The sequence below is a fragment of the Stegostoma tigrinum genome, chromosome 2 (genome assembly GCF_030684315.1).
Source record: "Stegostoma tigrinum isolate sSteTig4 chromosome 2, sSteTig4.hap1, whole genome shotgun sequence".
Lineage (NCBI taxonomy): Eukaryota > Metazoa > Chordata > Chondrichthyes > Orectolobiformes > Stegostomatidae > Stegostoma > Stegostoma tigrinum.
The window spans coordinates 91,517,536-91,538,781 of NC_081355.1; the positions used below are offsets into that span (position 1 = coordinate 91,517,536).

The window sequence follows — 21,246 nt, forward strand, 5'->3', positions numbered from 1 at the left end:
TCCATTTCTGGAACAAACTAATTACCATTCCGCCTTCAGATTCTCCAATTAGGGAGCATGAATATACTGAAATACGTGATGAAGAATCTCTATTTTAACAGAACACCAGCAGGGGTTCTAATATCAGTAATGATTACAGCTTTTAATCAATGTGAAGGAGTATGGAACTGCTTTACCAGTGGAACCCTTGGAAAGACTGCTCCCTAGAGATGATGAATGATCGAGTGACAGCAAAATAATTCATTTCCCTTAAGATGGTAGGAGGCTGACACCACTACAAAGCAGGAATGGCTATCATCCAAAATGTGCTGCTTGAGGATGTTATGGCCAATGCAGGAAAAAGTTTAGTTACCTCAGGAACAATGAGCAATGTTTTCTCTAAGCTATAGAGGTCAAAGTCAGCCTCTATAGCACGTTGCCCAGGAGGTATCTCATTCTGTTCAGTTATTATGAAGCTGCATATCACTGGTAAAGAGAAAGTGTAAAGATAGGAAAGGAAATTCGGGGCCAGCCATTGTCCAAAACTCAATTCTCTATGGTTTTCAGTTTTATTTGCAGCAGAATCTTCTAGGCACAGATTGGCCTTAGCAGTCACCAAAATACCCCCAGAACTCTATCAAACACTCCAGACAATAAAATAGCCAATTTCACCCTGAAAGACAGCACTCACTTCTTCTACTTGCAACGGTGTCTTTTTCCATTACAGCAAAGACCGCTATTTCAGGGAGAGGTAGACAACTGGGACTATAACTGCAGCCATATAAGAGGAAGTCCTGAAGGTAAACTGGAGGGCAGAAGTAAAGGCAGTTGGTGATGAGATGAGATAGGTTGACCCAGTGACTTGCTGGCAGTCTTAGGTATCACATTGTCATTTAGCATTTGTTACTCATGTCAAAATCTAGGTGTGGGGTGGACTTTGCACAGGGATTATGATTGAGGCTTTCAAAACCACTAACACACTTCTCAGGTGAAATGTTCCATGAATAGTAGGGTTCTTTGGCAAAGCAGGCTGCTTCTTCTCTTTCTAGGATGCCAGTAATCCATGTGCTCAGATAGACATCTTCAGCACCCTCTCAAAGCCAAAGTACAAGTTTACAATCTCCACTTCCCTCTGGTGCAAGCTCCATTCCTCTCTGCAGTGATGTGTTCTTCCGGGAATAGCATTGCAATCCTGAAGACCCTGCTAGAGCAAATTGATCAGAGCCTTCTGATCAGTCGAAGCAGCAGAACTCAGTTTGACCTTTTCTTGTACCAAATCCTATTCCTCTACTCTCAGGTTCTTCACTACAGTTAACACCAAGATCTTGAAAACATATCCCACATTTACGAAAAGACAATTGCTGAAGCTACCTGGTAGGAAAAGGGTCTATAGAACTTGAGGCAGTTGAACTGTCAGAGTCAGGGCAGTGCAGACTTACAATATTCTGTCCCTCTTGTCACGTATCAGCTTGACACTAAGGAGACCCCCTTCTAATGTATAAATATGTTGGCTGTTCTGGTGGTAACTTCATTGATATTATATTCTTAGGGGGCTTGATAGGGTAGATGCAGAGAGGTTTTATTCCGTTTGTGGGACAGCCTAGGACCAGAAGGCATAATCTCAGAAAAACAGGTCCATCGTAAGATGCCATTATAGAAGGAGTTCCAGGATTTTGACCCAGTGACATTGAAAGAATGGGGATATTTTGCCAACTCAGGATGGTTGAGACACTTGGAGGAGAATATGCAGCTGGTGGTGTTCTGATGTACCTGCTGCCTTGTCTTGCTAGATGGTAGTGATCATTGGTTTGGAATGTTGTGTAGAATTCTTTAAATCAGAGGTCTATCTAGGCTGACTCTTGACTGCCTTCTGAAATGATACTTCAAGACTCTTACTTTTAAGGATGGGTGAAGAAATCCTGGCCTTGTCTGTGGCACCCACATCCCAAAAATATTTCCTTTGTTGTTCAAGTTTTCTACTTTTTAATCATTTTCTCTTGACTTCAGTGAGATTGTTTTTTTCCATTTAATCCAGAAGTTTAACATTAGTCCTAACTTGGCAGTACAGCTGCTTAAAAGATTACTGACACTAGACTCCAAAAATCATAGTTCCTCAATGAGCACTACTTTACTTCAAATGCAATGATTTCAATTATATACAGTTTACCTGTAAAATTGACCATCTTATTGTGAAAGGAAAGTTTACACTTGAATTGGATTCTTTGGTTTAGTTTAGTAATTTCTGCTGGTTATATATTATGTTTTATTTTATAGACAATGCAGTGGTGCAATGTAGCAAGACAGCAATCATTAAATGGTACCCAATTTAAAAAAAATTAAAATTATTATAGCATCTTTATCACAAAATCGCGAAAGATTGCCTCTTCGTGGCACCAACAAATCTGTCAGACATTCCAGCATACAACTTTGCTCAAAAATAGTGAGAACCAATAAGTAGACCCTTAAACAAAAAAGTATGATTAGGAAATTCTGTGCATATCTAAATTTCATGAATTTAAGTTTTTTTCCCGTGAAATTTTCTAATATTCACAAATAGCAGCTTGATTATGCCTTTATTGCAAGGGCATGTCTAAAATCACATACATACCTATCAATTGCAACATTCTGCAAAGATGTGTTTATGATTAGAGAACTCCACATATGCCAATTTCCTAGTGACTCATGCTGCTTAAGTTTTGCACATAATCACCAAATATTCATGGCTGTCTTCCAGTTAAAGAAATAACAGTCTTTCATGGTTTATGGTTTTATTCTTCATAAAAACTAAATGACAGGATATTTTTAGCTGGTGTCACTGTCATTATTCATGTAAAAAGATGTACTGTCACTGACGCAGATTAATTATAAATTACACCAAATGATTTCTATAAATTAATATTAACTGTCACACAGCTGAAGTTATTTGTGATCTTTGAAAATGAATGTGCACTCTGATGTATTACAGAAAGGACAGCATCAACAGCATCTTCATGGCTCATTGCTCTCAAATTGCATGGTTTGAGGAAATTTCAATTACACTTCAATACTTAAGATCCAAACTGTCCTTTCTTCATTGCAACCATAAATCATTGAAATTCTGTGGTAAAGAGGATATATTTTTCTTTTTCTTAGTACTCTGAAATTCACCACTGGCTTATTGCGATGCAGTAAGGAAAACAAAACCTATGAAGGAGTACCTAAATATACAAACCATAGCTAAAACTGATAGACAGAAGAGTTAATCAGAATATGGCAGTGCGGATGGTGATTGTGACTTGGGGGATGAGTGCATTTCAGTTGTTAATTTTTCAAATCACTGATTTTTAGATTTTCTTTTGTTATCTTTTCTTATTCCTTAAAGAATGGAAGTAATGGAGTGAACAATTTCAATGCAGCACTTATGGTACATATACTTGCAGTACTTCTTGTGTGAAGGAGGTAATTTAAAATTTTTACTAATTCAAATTGCATTACAATGCTTCTACGAGCTGGGCTTTATGGGGCATCACAGTTCTTCACACACAACTAAAAAATGGGAGGGCCCATATCTAACTCCAGTGGCTGTCTCACAACAATTCAGTGCTGCGAACAGCCACTGAAGTAATTAATGCTATCTTGGGAGGAAGCCCTACCTTAGAAAGTTACAGCTAATTGGGTGTCGGGCAGCTTGGTAATCCCAACAGCACCAGCTACAATTAGTCGCCACAGATGGAAGACTTTGCTTATGAGGGGGGATTGCGAAAGTGATGACTGCTCTCCAGGAAACAGAAGAGATTAAAAGTTAATCCAATAGATATCTGAAATAATGAAAGACTTTGATAGATTAGATTAGGGAAAAAACTATTCCCTCTGGCAACTGGGTTAATAACCACAGGTCATAGATTTAAATACATTAGGAAATAATCAATTGGAGAGATAAACAGAATTTTATTTCCCCACTCAGAGGGTTCTTAGGATATAGAATGTTTCTTTGCAGAGCTGGTTCCATAAGCAATTTTTTTAAAAAAGGTGCATAACGATGAAATAAGCAATTAACCCTGTTCTATGTCAAAAGATTTGATATAAATTGAATATTAAATATTTTTAAGAAATATAAAGTGCAATCTTTGCAAATCTATTCCTTGATTACCGTTTTGCAGCTGCGTCCAAATTTCCAAATATCCCTCGCCTCTTCCCATATGCATCCTCTTTTACTTTCTAAAGTACCTGGAAACATACTGCTTCAGATTCATTGCTGCCTTAGCCCAAACATGGGCAGAAAAGGTGAATTTGAGAGGGATGTCAAAATGACTGCCTAAGAGAGCATCAGGGAAGGGGTGCAGGGAATTTCATACCGGATGACTACACATACCACAAAGAAGGGTTTTTGCTTAAAAAGAAGCCTCAACCCAGCCTCAGCATACTATTCTCAGCCCAAACATCCTCCACTGCCTTAACAATGCAGCTCCCGCTAACAAAGTCAGAATTAGAAATGTTTGTTGATGAGTGCGCAGTGTTTAGTTATACACATCAGGGAAACCCTACAGTGTGGAAGCAGGCCAATCAACCCATTGGGTCCACAACGACCTTTTGAACAGCATTCCACCTAAACTCGACCTCACTCCCCATTCTATCCCTATAACCCTGCATTTCTACATGGCCAATCTACCCACCTGCACATCTTTGGACTTTGGGAGGAAACTCACACAGACAAGAGGAGAATGTGCAAACTCCACACAGTTGCCAGAGGGCGGCATCAAACTGGGTCCCTGGCGCTGTGAGGCAGCAGTGCTAACCACTGAGCCACCATACCATCCCTATTCTATTTGAAATTTCTTAAGTAATGAAACAGTTTGTGGCTGCCTGCAGCAAAACCTGGACAATGTTCAACCTTGGGCTGATAGAGGACAAGAAACATATGCATACAAAGAAGTCCTAGTAAATAGCCATCTCCAAGAAAAGATGATGTCTAACGACTTTCCACTGACATGACATTCATTGCTGTATTCCCCACCATCAAGAGAACACTACTGATCAGAAACTTAACTGGATAAACCATATAAATACTACGACTACAAAACCAGAACAGCTTGAAGACCCAGAAAACTTAACTCTCGAATCTCAGACGCGTTTCTAACATTCACAAGGCACCTAACAACAATGTGAAGGAATACTCTCTACTTTGCCTAGGCGAGCACAGCTCCAGCAACAGTCAAACTGAGCTCTGTGCACTTAGAACAAAGCAACTTGCCAAGACTACTACAACAAAACATTCCTCATGATTTCCAAACCTTAAAGCACAAGGCCAACAGACACATACAACACAATACACCTGTAAGTTTCCCTCTATATCACACAACAAAGAAGGCCGAAAACAGATCTGACTGAAATCTTCAAAATCATGAGAAGTTTGGACACAGTAAACAGGGAGAATATATTTTGGCTTGTGAACATGTTGAGAGAGCATGTCTGTGAAATAATTAGTCCAGGAAGCAAAAGTGATATGAGGAAATTCTCTCAGAGTGGTTATGGTCTGGAAAGCCTGAGAAAGTGGTGGTGCCAGATACAATTGAAGCATTCAAAATGAAACTGGATGGTTCCATGAAATGTTCATTTGAAGAGTTAATGCAAACATGATGGTTAATGGCCTCCTTTTGCATTGTAATAATTCTGTAATTCCATTCTTTTTGGTCTCTGGGTCCAACTGCTCCTGCAACTCCATAACCAACAAGACTGTATCAACCAATGGACTGCAGTGATTCAAAAAGGGAACTCAACACCCTTTCTCAAAAGTAATAAATCTTGTCTTCCCAGCAACATCAGATCCTGTAAATGGCCTTTTAAAATAAAATTAGGCCTTTGCGAGCTAACAATTGAAGTATTGATACTACAGTGCTACCTAAATTGATAGTTGTTCAAATCAATCTATTACAGGTATAATTAGTACCAATACTTGTATACATCCACTGCTCTTTGGATGCTGGTGGGAATTTACCTAATGGAATTTAAATTAAACTTCAGAGCCAAAATAAGTTCCTGTACGGCGTACGAGTTTGTTCAACCTTACAGACAAAGATATTTATATTTGAGTCCTTGGTAAAAAGAACAGAAAGTGAAATAAATCATACAGATCAATGCATTTTAGACAAGGAATCATCACTTGGCAGTAGCTCTACCATTTCACTAATTCTTTGTTGGCGAAGCAATCTTATTTCTTTTTCAAGATCAACATCATGAAATGGCAGTTCAAAACCCTTCAAAAGAAAACATGATTTTGTAAGACAACTGATCACAACAAAATGATCTCTTATTTTTCCCTGACTTGAAGAGCACAAGCAAAAAACACAAACCTGTTGTTTCCCAACAGATTGTGTTTCTGGTACCTATTAGTTTTATTTATAAAATGAAGGGTCTACATTTTTTAATTTATGACTCCACTGACATTACTTTAGTAAAGGTTGAAGGAGTACATGCTGAAATAAAACATCCTGGTAAGCAAAAGACGTGTGTTTTTGCAATTCAGGAATAAATGATCCTACCTCTAAATTAGTAAGTGTCATTTCTCGGAAAACATAGGCAATGCTATATTCTTCTGAGTGACATGTGACATGAAAGCTGCCATATTTGCATACTTCTGGAGGATCTGGCCAGTACTGGTGGCATTTCACCTGTGAAGTAAAAGCAAACAATAAAGTTTATTTAACTGAACAAGAGTGAATGAGTTTATAAAAACATTTAGAACAAAACAATGATAATTTGAACAGATGTAATAATATCAACTAAATTGTAGAAAAAATATTGAAACTGAACAGGTTACAGTATACAAAATATTATAATGTCGTGGTTATAGGGATTCGCTTACACGTCAACTACGGATTACACAATACATTTTTGGTCAGTTATTAATTTATTTATTTGATCACCATGTTTCAGCTATACATGGTGTGATTTATGTATATTATTAATTATTTTAAAGTTTGAACGAGCAGCATGCGGGTTTTGGTCGATGTGTATGATGAGTTTTAATACCTGTCAGTTTTTTTGGAGTCATGATTTTCAAACCGTATCTGTCAGAAGACTAGAGCCCTCCTGTAGCGATAATGGGAATTTCTTTTGATTATGATTATTTTACAATTTTTATCTTTACTCATTCATGGGATGAGAACTTTGCCAGCTAGGCAGCATTTACTGCCCATCCCTAATAGCATAGAGGGCAGTTCAGAGTCAAACACATTGCTGAGAGTCTGAAGTCACATGCATCCAGAACAGGTAAGGATGGCAGTTTCGTTCCCTAAAGGGCATTTGGTGAACTAGATGGGTTTTTCCAACATTTGACAATGGATCTATGGTCATAATTAGATTTTTAACGCTAGATATTTATTGAATTCAAATTCCAACATCTGTCGTGGTAGGATTTGAACCCAGGCCCCGCAATGTTATCTGGGTCTCTTAACAGTCCAGTGATAATCGCGCTAGACCACAGCCTCTCCTTGGAGGGAGTAAACATGAATAGGTATCCTAGCCTACTGTCTAATCCCCTTGGCTGCCTATCCCTTTCATCTCTGGGTTTCATCTCCACCTATCCATTCACCTCTCCCAACCTACTGCAACCCACCTTCCCCAAACTTGCCTCAGCAAAAATACATTCTTCTGACAGCTTTCAGGTCTGAAGAGTCAGTGGACTTGATGTATAAACCCTGCTTTCTCCCAACAGATGCTGCTAAAGCTGCTGAGTTTTGCCAGCAATTCTGTTTTTATATCAAAAGCATTAACTTGTTATTGTTAGAAGGGCCAAGAATTGTTCTTTTTGCTTAGGAAAAACACATTCTTTGGACAGGTCTGGTTTTCAGAAGACTTGGTTTGGGTTACACGTAAGAACAATTTCTCTGACAGAAAGGAATTAAATTAAAACAGTTAGGAAATAGCTAAGGGTCTTAGTTCGAAAATCCAATACCAGAAGTGCTTGATTAGGAAAGTTGAAGCAGTTATTTGAAGTTAGCAAAGTTTAAGCTCAGTTGTAAACAATGTCAAGGAAAAAGCCATAAAGCAGTCAGATGTTACTTTCAGAGATAGTAGGAACTGCAGACGCTGGAGAATCTGAGAAAGCGGGGCGGGGCGGGGGGGGGGGTGGATTCTGAAATAAACAGAGAGAGAGGGGGAGGTGGATAGAAGATGGATAGAGGAGAAGATAGGCGGAGAGGAGACAAACAGGTGGGGATGCAGCCAGTAAAGGTGAGTGTAGGTGGGGAGTTAGGTCAGTCCAGGGAGTACGGATAGGTCAAGGGGGTGGGATGAGGTTAGTAGGTAGGAGATGGGGGAGACCGCATCCCAAAACCAGCTCATCTCGCCCCCAACTCCCTACCCTGTCCCTCCTCCCACCTATCCCCTCCTCCTGCCTCAAGCCCCACCCCCATCTCCCACCTACTAGCCTCATCCCAACCCCTTGATCTGTCTGCCCTCCCTGGACTGACCTACCTGCTCCCTAACTCCCCAACTACACTCCCCTTTACTAGCTCCATCCCCGCCTCTTTAACTTGTCTGTCTCCTCTCCACCTATCTTCTCTTTTTTCCATCTTCTATCTGCCTCCCCCTCTCTCCCTATTTATTTCAGAAGCCCCTTCCCCTCCTGCATTTCTGAAGGTGGTTTTAGGTCCGAAACATCAGCTTTCCTGCTCCTCCGATGCTGCTCGGCGTGCTGCGTTCATCCAGTTCTACAAAATGTTACTTTCAATTTGCAGTCATCAGTTAAACCTATGGACATGATAGAAAGGGAACTCTGTCTTGTATTGTGGCACTATAAGGTGGTAGTGTTGACATAACTAGAATTTTGTTTTGAAATCTTTCAGAAGAGCACAGAAATAAGAGGTTATTCAGACCCTCAAGCCTGCCCTTCCATTCTGTAAAATCATAACTGAACTGCCTCAGGTCTCAACTACTCTTTGGTGCTAGCTCCTCACAGTGGTCAACTCTTGGCTGTTTCAAAATTCTAACTCCCTCCTTTCACAGCACTGTCAGTGAACTCTTGATACAGAATTCCAGACTTCAATTACTATTTGAGAGAGGACGGACTTTTGTACCTCAATTTTAAATGCCTGTCCTCTTATTCTAAAGCTGTTGTTATTTTAATTTAAAACTCCCCTACTGGTGTAAACATCTTCCCAACATCTGCTCTGTCAATCCCAGTTAGAATCTTGTATGTTTCAATAAGATCACCATGCATTCTTCTAAACTCTAACGTATAAAGTCCTAACCCGTTTAGTCATTCTTGATAAGTTAACCCCCTCAGTCTGGTGAATCTCTTTTGAACTTTCTCCAATGACCGTGTATATTTTAAGTACACAGACCAGAATAGCTGGAAACAAGATTTTCAACCATGACTGGGATATCTAAGTCATTGTTTGTAGCATTGGCCCCATATAGAGAAGTAACATTAATTTGTGCGGCAATGTAGGGATAAAATAGTTCCGTTAACAATCAAGGATTATAAATTTTACTTCAAATGTCTTTTCTGGTAACTTGTTTAAATATAGCATTGTGTTTTGCTTTCTAGACTACACCTAAGCAAGAAAAATTTTAAGGTTGTACATGTACCAAGCGACTAAATCAGTTTTGACTGCTTAATTGTTTTCCTCCTGTGCTTTAGGACATTTTCTGAATTTCTTGGAGCAATTTTAACACTTAACCTTAGGGAAAAGGGACAAAAGCAAATTGGCAGTGTGGAAAAGAAAATCAGCTAAGTTGTTTAAAGCTACTAATTCATTATTATTCATCCTGTCCCTAGTGATTAGAGTTGAAATGATCCCCTCTGTATTCTAGTTGTTATTCACTTATAGTGCAGAAGTATTTAACAAAATTGTTTAGAAAAGGTAAAGACTTTCATAGTAAAAACATTTTTTGTTTTGTCCCATTGCAAACCTTCACTGGCAATTTTGCAAGTTTCTTGTAATATAAATATGCACATGAAAACCTGAGTTTTGATGCAAGTACGTTCTTTAAATATAAAATAGAAACAGAAAATGCCATAAATAATCAGCGTTCATGCTGAGAAATGAGTTAACATTTCATTTTGTGACCTTTCTTTAGAACTGGGTAAAGCTGGAAATACAATATCTTTGGAGGAAGTGAAATGTGGGAGGGTGGAGAAAAAAGGTAAGGACTGTATTCAGGTGGAAACTGGGAGACATTAAACATCAAATGAGTTGATGGGTTTTAGCCAAAGAGAGCGGTAATGGGAGAACTCAGAAGGAAAAGCCAGTGAAGCTTGTGAATGCAACATAGTGAGCTGGCTCGGTATACTTCAAAATGGAACTCCTGTATAAACCGTGCATAATTTGGGAGGTAAAGAAAGAAAATGTGGGACCAGAAGAGTTCCAAATAGCCAAATAATGAACAGCTGTCATCAGAGTACAGACTAGAAAAATAACCTTAGGCCAACATTTGCAATGAAAAGGAAACAAAATGAGGGAGCAATTACAATCTCAAAAAGTGTGAAACACAACATTGAGTCCAGATGGCTGCAAAGTGCTTAATCAAAACAGTAACTGGCTCAAACACAAAGATGGCCATCAAAAAGGCTGCCTGTACTTGCACAAATAGTCTGGTGACGTTAGTTACTGGTAATAGACATCCCTCTGCCAGATGCATCATTGTGCATGCGATCAATAATAACTAATTACACATGCACAGATTGTGGAGTTGACAGCCTTCTGAAGCCAAATTTCTGCATGTCCAGGGGAGACTGGGACTGACAGACCCGGTGGGGGAGCAAAGTGTGGGATCAAAGTTAAAGGGCTGGGGGGTTTTGGGAAATGGTGGTGTGTGAGACAGCGAGAGAGACAGCACGCGGGAGTGCCCAGTAATTCATCCCAGCCATTGAGCAGTGTAGCCGGGCAGCTCATGATGGGTGAATGACACAGTATATCTGAGTTACATTTGGGACTTGAGGATAGGTCATGCTAGCACAAAGTACTCACACTTGATCTAGGATTGCCACTGATTTGCTGAATGCCTGAGGGTTGGCTCAAGAGACTAACCTTCCAGTTAGAAAGCAGTTGTATGTCACTTTTGGGTGGAGTTTCTGGACTTGTGCACTTCTTGCACCATCTAGAGGTACATTCCTACAAGACACATTTCACACGACACCAGGTTATAGTCCAACTAGTTTATTTGAAGACAAGCTTTTGGAGTCTTGCTCCTTCTTCAGGTGTCAGAGAGAGACAATGGCATTAGACACAGAATTTATAAGCAGAAGATCAAAGAGTCATAGAACTAAATGTGAATGTGCTGAACAAACCTAAGATGGCTGTCAAATATTTAATCAGTTAGAAAAGATTAATGTGCAGATTCCAGAATCTCTTTCAAGTCAGTTCCCTCAGTATACCAGAGGTGACATCCCAGGTCAGACAATGCATTTTAGGTGAGGCGCCCTGTTTGGAATCTGGCTGTGTATCAACTTGCAGTCAGACTAGTTTTATTTTCAAAGTAGGAATTTATAAAATGCCACATTGACTGTCTACAAATTGTGAGCTTTTTGAACAAAATATAATGCCAACTGCATTACAAATCTGCAAATGCAAATTGACCCCAGAGATTTATATGTGTGTGCGTACACATGCGTATGAGAAGAAGGGAGAGCGAGAAGTAAAGAAGGAAAGAAGGAAAGAAGGAAAGAAGGAAAGAAGGAAAGAAGGAAAGAAGGAAAGAAGGAAAGAAGGAAAGAAGGAAAGAAGGAAAGAAGGAAAAAGAGTGTGTGCACGCGCGCCCATGCTTAAGAGAGAAAGTATGTGCACTCGTGCTTGAGAGAGAGAGAGGAAGAAGTGTGACAGTGAGAGTATGTGTGTCTGAGTGTGTTTGTGAGAGAGAGCGTATACTATGGTGGGGTCAACTGCAGTGCAACATGAGCCCAAGATCCCAGTTGAGGCCATCCTCATGGGTATCGAACTTGGTTATCAGCCTTTGCTTGGTGACTTTGCGTTGTTGTGTATCCTGAAGTCCGGCTTGGAGAACGTTTACCCAAAGATCTGAGGTTGAATATCCTTGACCACTGAAGTGTTCCCCCACTGGGTGGGAGCATCCCTGTCTGGCAATTGTTGTGTGGGGTCCATTCACTTTGTCGTAGCTTCTGCATGGTTTCACCGTGGGGCATCCTTGCCTGCAGCGTATGAGATAGACAATGTTGGCTGAGTCATACGAGTATCTGCCACGGACGTGATGGGTGGTGTCCCCCACGTGTGATCGTAGTGACCATATCGATGATCTAACATGTCTTGCAGAGGTTGCCACGATAGGGCTGTACAATGTTGTGGTTGATGTTACCCTGAAGGCTGAGTAGTTTGCTGTGAAGCTGGTACACAGCCAGAATCTAAACAAGGCCTCACACCTACAATGCATTGTCTGACCTGGGGTGTCACCTTTAGAATACGGAGGGAACTCATAAAATCTTTAGTTATCTTGCAGTAGTGACTTGAAACAAATTCTGAAATTTGCATATTAATCCTTTCTAACTGATTAAAGATTTAACAGCCATCTTAGGTTTGTTTAACACATTCACATTAGTTCTACGACCCCTTGATCTTTTGCTTATAAATTCTGTGCCTGATGCCACCTCTCTCACTGACACCTGAACAGGAGCGAGACTCCGAAAGCTTGTCTTCAAATAAACCTGTCGGGCTATAACCTGACATTGTAATTTTGACCTTGTCCACCCCACTCCAACACTGGCACCTCCACATCACACATTTCAAATGTGTTGGATTTATACAATAATTGGCCCTTTGTTTGCAAAAATCAGATAAAGTATGCAACACAGACAGTGCAATGGTTTATATACTTTTGGGAGAATTAAAAGCTATTTTTTACATGGGTTAATAGATTCTTAAAAACAAGGATTTGATTTCTGTTTTAACAAAAATTGCACTCCACTGAGCGATCACAAAACCCGGTTGCTTAGGAGATGAACAAAATAAAGGGTCAGTAAGTTATTTATAGCTGTCAGCAGGTTCCTCGAGCTAATTGTTGGTTCGAGCAGAGTAATTCGAGAGTTCGGAACAAGCTAAGATGAAGGAAACGTCTTGTTCAGCAGAATTCAGGTGAAGTTTGGGTGTTGGCAGAAATGATTAAGAGGTCCTGTTTCGTGATTATTTCTATTGGTAGTGAGTTGGCCAATATAGCCAAACCAAGAACAGAGGTACAGACTTTTAGACACAAAACACCAGAATTGAAGAGGTTTGAAGTGGTGAATTTCTGGTCAGATATTTCTATGCTTCAGATACCGGAGATGCCTATTTTGAACATGGAGTTTATAGCCCCTGGGTGGTTGGTGGAGATTGAGGAGATAACGTTGCTGGAAGTAAATGGAAGAACTGGAAATCTTAACATACTTGTGAATCATTATCACAGTATAGGTAAAAAGCACTTAGTCTTCCAAGCTTTATAAATATTTCACTTCTTGGCTTTGGATGGAAATCTAATAGGTGAAAGAACAAAGTGGAGTTCACAGAATCCCTGCATAGACAAGCAGAACATATTTCAAATAAAAACCAAATGAATTGCAGATGCTGTAAATCAGGAACAAAAACAAAGTTGCTGGAAAAGCTCAGCAGGTCTAGCAGCATCTGTGAAGCAAAAACAGAGTCAACATTTCAGGTCCAGTGACACTACCTCAGAACTGATGGTGGCTGGGAAAACGTCACTTTATATGCAAAAAAAATAGGGAGGTGGGTGGGGTAGGGAGTAATCAATAGGATAAAGCCCGAAGAGAGGGAAAGGCAGTTGGACCAAAAAAAGGAGTTGCTAATGATCAGGCTGGGAGGGTGAATAGTTGTTAATGGAGACTGTTTGTGACTAACAGGGGGTGTATAGTGGCAGACTATGTGGTAACAAGGCCTGGTGTGTCAGGTGTGGGGCTGGGACACGGGGGAAGTTTAGGCCCGAAAATTATTGAACTCAATATTGAGTCCGGAGGGCTGTAGGGTCCCCAAGCGGAAAATGAGGTGTCGCTCCGCCAGATTGCGTTGGGCTTCACTGGAACACTAGCAAGCTGGAGACAGATGCTGGCCAGGGAGCAGGGTGGTGCATTGAAGTGGCAGGCAACAGGTAGTTCAGGGTCTTTTTTGCGAGTAGAACGCAGATGTTCTGCAAAGCAGTCGCCAAGTCTACGCTTTGTTTCTCCAAAGTAGAGGAGACCACGTTGTGAGCAGCAAATGCAGTAGACTAGATTCTGGGAAGTGTAGGTGAAGTGTTGCTTCACCTGGAAGGTATGTTTAGGCCCTTGGATGCTAGGGAGGGGGGGAGGTAGATGGACAGGTGATGCATCTTTGCCGGTTACAGGGGAAGGTGCGGTAGGGCTGTGGGGAGGTGTTGGGGGTGAAGGAAGTATGGACCAGCATGTCCAGGAGGGAACGGTCCTCTGATGCTGCCTGGCCTGTGTTCTTCCAGCTCTGCACTGTTTTATCTCTGACTCCAGCATCTGCAGTTCTTAATTTCTCAACATTGAGTTAACATATTTGATTTGGGCAAGGGAGGGGAGGGGAATGTGTGTCTGGTGGTGGCATCTTGCTGGAGGTGGCAGAAATGGTGTCTGATGATCTTCTGGATGTGGATGCTGGTAGGTAAGGATAAGGGGAACCTCATCGTTGTTGCGAGAAGAGAAAGGGTGAGGGTGAAAGTGAGGGAGATGGGTTGGACCTGGTTGAGGTCCCTCTCGACAATGGTGCTGTGGAAATCTTGGTTGAGGAAGGAGGTGGACATTTCGGAGGCTCCCTTGTCAAAGTTGGCCTCATCTGAACATATGCGACGGAGACAGAGGAACTGAGAGAACGGGATAGAACATATTTCAGATTGAACGGGTTCTCAACTTCACATATGCTTTGGTCCATATTTGCAGATTAGAGGGTCAACTATGAAGGTCACAATAACGGGAATGGGTGAGTAAACCAGGAACCAGGGGTCAATCCTCTTGTCTCTATTTTCCACTGTCCAGTCATAAAAGTCTCCAATCTTTTCCTAGGAAGAAACCAGAGTTCACAATGCTCTATAATTGAATATCCTGGCTGCTGTCTCTGCTCCCAGACTCCACTCCTGCATGCTGATGGCCTGTGAGAGAATGCAAAAAGAGGCGGCTCCAGGTCTTAGGCGGGAAGCACCAAAACCATGCTTCAGCTTCCCATCTCAGCTGTGCGTCTCTCAGGCCAGGACCCTTCTTCAGAAAAGCCTGAAATGTCAGCTTTCCTGCTCCTCTGATGCTGCCTGGCCTGTGTTCCTCCAGCTCCACACTGTTATCTCTGACTCTAGCATCTGCAGTTCTTACTTTCTCAAAGTGGAGTTAACATATTTGATTTGGGCAATGGTGTTAATTTGAGTTTCTTTAATATGACTGCAGTTCATATTGTTTAATTTTTGTGCAGAATAATTCTTTTGTTTAAACCGGGAGCTTCATGCCTTCATTTTTTAGTAAATACCTGTGTTCTTGGCTTCTAAAACAGAAGTAATATAGCAAACAGGTTACCACTATATGGCAAGCTCAGAACAGCAATTCAGCTAAACTACTCCATGTCAGTGTTTATGCTCCACACAAACATTCACCAACCACTCTTGCTCCAACGTTATCAAAATAATTTCCTTTTAGCTTCTCTCTCATGTTCATCCATTATGTTCTTAGAATCATATGGTAGCACATGCTATATTCTAACCACTCTCTGGGTGAAATAGGTGCATCCTTTATTGTTTTTGTGGCTATCTTATACTTGTAGCTTTCATCTCTCTTAACATGGGATCATGATTATAGATTATTGACTATACAAATGAGGCCTGTTTTGTCTAGTACTTCGAAGGCTAAAAGGTTGATCTGATTGAAGTCTTCATGATCAAATAGGAAAAGACTGGTATATCTGTCTACAGAAACCCTATGGAAGTTACAAAAATCAGAGACTTCGGACAATTCCAGTGAATACTTTGTCTTTCCCTGAGGAACTATTAAACTGATTCAAAATTGCCAGTCCCTATCCTAAAATATCCCCGCTCTCCCTTATTAGGGCCTGGCAGCCCCCCTCCCAGGGTCGACTCTTCACCCCAATCCACCCTCTGGCCAACTGAACATTGCTGCCAGTGGACACACGCTTGAATCCCAACACCTCTACCACGAGATCCAATCCCTTCTTCCCTCTGCCATAAGTGCCAGCCTAACCACTGAAACACTCATCCACATGCTGCTGTAGCCAGACCCATTCCTCCAGCCCACCCAAACCTGGCCTGAATGCTACCCAGCCCTCCCTACCTCCCCCTCCACTGCCAGACCCCAAACATCCTCCAGACCCAATACCTATCATACTCACCACCTGCCAGATCAGATTTCTCCAGTCCATCCTGATCTACCCTAGAAACCTAGCTGGCCCCTTGCCACCTTTCACCCTACCCCACCTCAGCTAGTACCCTGTTCAGCAGGTGTCCTATCCAGCTGGCACCCTACCTCATCACAACTCATTCCTTACTCAGTTGGTACCCTGGCACTGTACACACCTGGTACCGTCCCAAATGGCAGCCTCCACACTAGGCACTGTACTTACCTGGTTCCTTATCACCTAGCCATTTGGCACCCAATGCTCCCAAGCACTCAAACATCCCATGTACCCCTAGGACAACTGCTGTCGAAGGGTAAGTACAAAGTGGCTGTCTGGTCCTTTAAATTTCAGAATACAACAGCTGCCTGCTACGAAAAGGGGCTTTCCTCTGACAATTTGATGCTGTGAAGGAACTGTCAGAAAGGAAGTATTGCTCTGGATTTCTGAGAGAGCACCAAGCAGAATTTCTTCTCAGAAATACAGAGCTCTTTCCTTTTGTTTGAAAAAAAGGAAACACTAGAAAATCTGGCCCAGTAGTTTTAATGCTTTGTGAATCTGTATTCCCAGATTTTTCTGCTCCTCTACCTCACTTAGACTTTGGAGGCAATGCGTAATGCAAAATAACATGCATCTGCTGGCCATATTAATACAACCATTTAAAATAACGTTCTATTTCACAGTGTAATAAACCTTTCATTTTTGGATAGAATCTAAATAATTCTAACATTTTAGATCTCAATGAGACAGAAAATAGAAGTATGAAAGCCTTCCTGAGCACGTAAATTGGCGCAATACAACACTGAATGAAGATCAGAGGAGATATTCCTTATGAAAATGACAATAGCCGATAACATCACATCTCCAGCTCAGCAAGCCCACCTGTTAATCACCTAACCCCTCGTCGTCACCCTCTTAAAGCAAACATAATACAAACGTAAGTGTAAGTCGGCCATGTCCTTCAATTGTATCTAACTCAAATCTGTAATTAAACTTTAACTCAAAACTAAATTTATATACTAAAATTAACGAACATCAAGCTAGATATTTGTGACAAATTTGTATCTTAGGGTACTTTATCACAGTCAAGGTACTGTATAATTACAAAGTGTCAAATTCAATCTTTCCATGAAGAAAACTTGCTCAGCCCCATTGCCAATGAATCAGAATCTTTCTTAGATCATCCTCAGACGCATTTAGTGAAATGCAAAGAAAATTTGCCACTACGTTTTACTTTTCCAAAAATATAACAATCTGCTGTGAGCTGCTTGCGTTCAGAACACACACGAATATGCACTTTTAGACCAAAGTTTTAGTGAGAAATAAAAGAAAATGTATTTTACTGCTGAAAAGAGACAAAGCTTTTTGTTTAACGCTCATCAGAACAAATGCAAAAATGTCAACTTTCAACCATCTCATCAATTTCTAGCATAGAAGAAATGTGAATTTTGATTGTATGGCAAGGTAATTCTGATTGGTTGAGGTAATATTACAAAGAAAACAACGTAGAACAAAAGGTTCCAAAGCCTTCTGGCAAACTCAAAAAAAAGGTGCATAGCATGAACGCATTCCTTTTGTTTGTCGTAAAAAGGACCTTACATACCAACATCTTTAGGGACACAGTGGCAGGAGTCAGGGGTGAGGTAAGACCCTTTGGGGGCCCGAGGGAGATAAGGGTTTACAAAAATATAAAACTGTAGAAAACATTCTAAATCTGCTACACATTTCCATTTTTGCTCTTTCTTGGAATGATGGAACATTTCATTAGAAGATTGAATTGGGCTCCCACAGCGCAGTTGGAAGCTGTTTTACATTCAGTGGTTGTCAGTCCTGTTTCCCAATAAATTTGGCAGCTCAATACAACTTGACAGCTTTTGGCTGCAGGTGAACCAGGTGAAGCCAGTGTTATTCCAGCCCCTCAAGGAAAACGTTGGCTGACAGTGGCTTCACCTTGTTGCCATATTTAGCCAAGCAGCTCTGTCAAACTCTGATCCAGAGCTTTGTATGTGCAAATTGTTAATACCCATTATATCACCCAAGAATTATTACAGCAAGGAGCTTAGGGTACATCCTTAAAAGTTTGGCAGGATATTAGAAGACAGGTTGTGAAAATAGTAAAAAAAAGAGAACTAACTTCTGTTTCTCAACACACATAGCACTTGTAATAAAACATATGAATTGACAGCTCTAACTGAGAAGTGAATGAGAGGAGGATTCCCAAGGCAGAGTCACTAACACCAAGAGGAGCAGGTGAGAGCAGGATCCCAAAACACGTAGTGAGTTCAACCTAGAGGTAAACTCTGAGTCAAGCAGTCACAGCAAGCACCTAGAGGCATTAAGTGAGGGGAGGACCTCAAGGCAGTCTGGTCCAGTCTGTGAATCCAGTTGGAGTTGACCTTGTTCTGAAAAGAATCAAACTGCAGAACCTGCAGCTATATGCCCTACAAAGAACATAATTTATAAATATCAAGCTTATTGTAATTGTTTTGAGATAGAGTGGAACATTGAACATTGATAAAAAAATCATTTCAATCGTATTGTCTGCTTCTCAATTTGAAGCGTAGTGCCTTCAGGCTGTAAGTATTAAGAGTATCACAGCTTTATTGTGCAACTAAGGGTGAAACATGCTTTATGTGCCACTTGAATGTTGTTGCACTTTCATTTTCCAAGTCTTTCAAAATGTCTTGCACTGTACTTTTACAAATTTTATTGATATGGATATTTGGAAACAAGTCAAGAGTAATATCACAGGAAGAAAAAGATAGTTAGTGAATATTTAACACACTTAAAATTACTTGCATTTTAAATGATATGTTATTAGAATGCAAATTATTAATTGTAGCAAAGCTCTTTAGGTTGGCTGGTGAGGATTTCCTACATTTCTTAACTAGGGAATTTCAATGCGGTGAGTAGGAGATTTATCGAAATTATAGTATGCACAGAGAGGTCCAGAGACATTAATTAAAATGCAAATCAGTGAAGAACTTTAATTCAGTCACTGAGTTGAAGGTTGAGTTGCAGACAAATCAGGGAAGAGAAAATTTAGCTGAATACTGTTCCAAGAGCCTATCAAATCTTTTAGTAGAGAGTTTACTAATATGGTCCACAGCCAAGAACAGGAGGATATGACTGCAAGTGTTGTCAATGGGGATGGAGAAGACAGAATTGGTAGTCTCAGATCTTGGAATTATTTGATGGAGGGGAGGTAGTTACAGCCTCTGCTGAAAAGTGGGGGTCTGTTGGATAGGGGTGCCAGAGAACTGGAAGACAGCTGGAATGTTATTTTTATTCCAGAAGGATGGTAGAGATAAACTAGGGAATTAAAAGCCAGTGAACATAACATCAACGGCAGGAAAACATTTAAAACAGTTGAGGGACAGAATTTATCTCCACTTGGAGAGGCAAAGGTTAATCAAGGATAGTCATCATGGGGATGACGACAGTTATGGGGAGAAAGCAGGAACGGGGCATGAGTTCAAAGGTCAACTATGGCTTACTCCCTCACCATGTTTCTATGTAGATTTACAAATCTAGTTTGCCCAAGGCAGAAAATGAGTTCATTGAGTGTTAGAATGTAGAACATAGAACAATACAGCGCAGAACAGGACCTTCAGCCCTTGATGTTGCGTCGACTTGTGAACTAATCTAAGCTCCACTTCCGCACCGCCGCCCCCCCCCCCACCCCCCCACCACTATCCCATCATCATCCATATGCTTATCCAAGGACTGTTTAAATGCCCCTAATGTGGCTGAGTTAACTACATTGGCAGGCAGGGCATTCCACGCCCTTACCACTCTCTGAGTAAAGAACCTGCCTCCGACACTGTCTTAAATCTATCACCCCTCAATTTGTAGCTATGCCCCCTTGTACAAGCTGACATCATCATCCTTGGAAAAAGACACTCACTGTCCACCCTATCTAATCCTCTGATCATCTTGTATGTTCCCAGGACAGTTTCTTAGCGCTAAATAAAACCAACTAAGGGTTATTCTTAACCTGGTAAGGAGCAAACAGGCAGGATTAATTAATAAACTCATGACAAAGGAACCTCCAAGCCACTGTGATCACAACTTGGTAGAGCTTCCCATTCAGTTTGAAAGGGAGACATTTGGTTCTCAGGCTACAATTTTAAACCTAAGTAAGGTTGCTGTTTTGATATAAAGGCATAACTAGATAAAGTGAACCAGGAAATCAAGTTCAAGTAGAAACTGTAGAAATGCAATGGTACAATATTAATGAGATGTCTAATAACTCAAAGCAAAGCTGTGGCCAATGAGAAAGACTGAAAAAGGTGGATCACCTGTGGTGAAGGAAACTAAGGGTTGAACTGAAAGGAACACTGTACAATTTTGTTTCAGAGAGAGTAGGAACTGCAGATGCTGGAGAATCTGAGATAACAAGGTGTAGAGCTAGATGAACACAGCAGGCCTAGCAGCATCACAGCAGGAGGAAGGCTGACATTTTGGGCCTAGACCTTTCTTCAGAAATGGGGGAGGGGAAGGGGGTTCTGAAATAAGTAGGGAGAGGGGGGAGGCGGATAGAAGACGGACAGCTCAAAGACACTTCCGCCATCTGCAATCCGACCCCACCACCAAAGACATTTTTCCCTCCCCACCAATATCTGCTTTCCAGAGGGACCACTCTCTCCGTGACCCCCTTGTTCGCTCCACAGTCCCCTCCAGCCCCACCTCACCCGGCACTTTTGCCTACAACTGCAGCAAGTGCTACACCTGCCCCTACACATCCCCCCTCACCCCCATGCCCCCCATGCCAGGCCCCAAGAAGACTTTCCACATCAAGCAGATGATCACCTGCACATCTGCTAATGTGGTATACTGCATCTGCTGTTCCTGTTGTGGCCTCCACTACATCGGGGAAACCAAGCAGAGACTTGGGGACCACTTTGCAGAACACCTAAACTCTGTCTGCACTAAACAACTGCACCTCCCAGTC

At 41.2% G+C, this 21,246-nt stretch overlaps 1 protein-coding gene across 1 annotated transcript in view; it reads right to left on the bottom strand.

The window, feature by feature from the left end:
- The window catches only part of LOC125462785 (tyrosine-protein phosphatase non-receptor type 3-like), a 220,406-nt gene that overhangs the window by 40,829 nt on the left and 158,331 nt on the right, over window positions 1-21,246 (bottom strand). Inside the window, exon 20 of the mRNA XM_059641119.1 lies at window positions 6,498-6,626. Within this exon, the coding sequence (XP_059497102.1) occupies window positions 6,498-6,626 (129 nt within the window). The remainder of the gene's footprint in view (window positions 1-6,497; window positions 6,627-21,246) is intronic.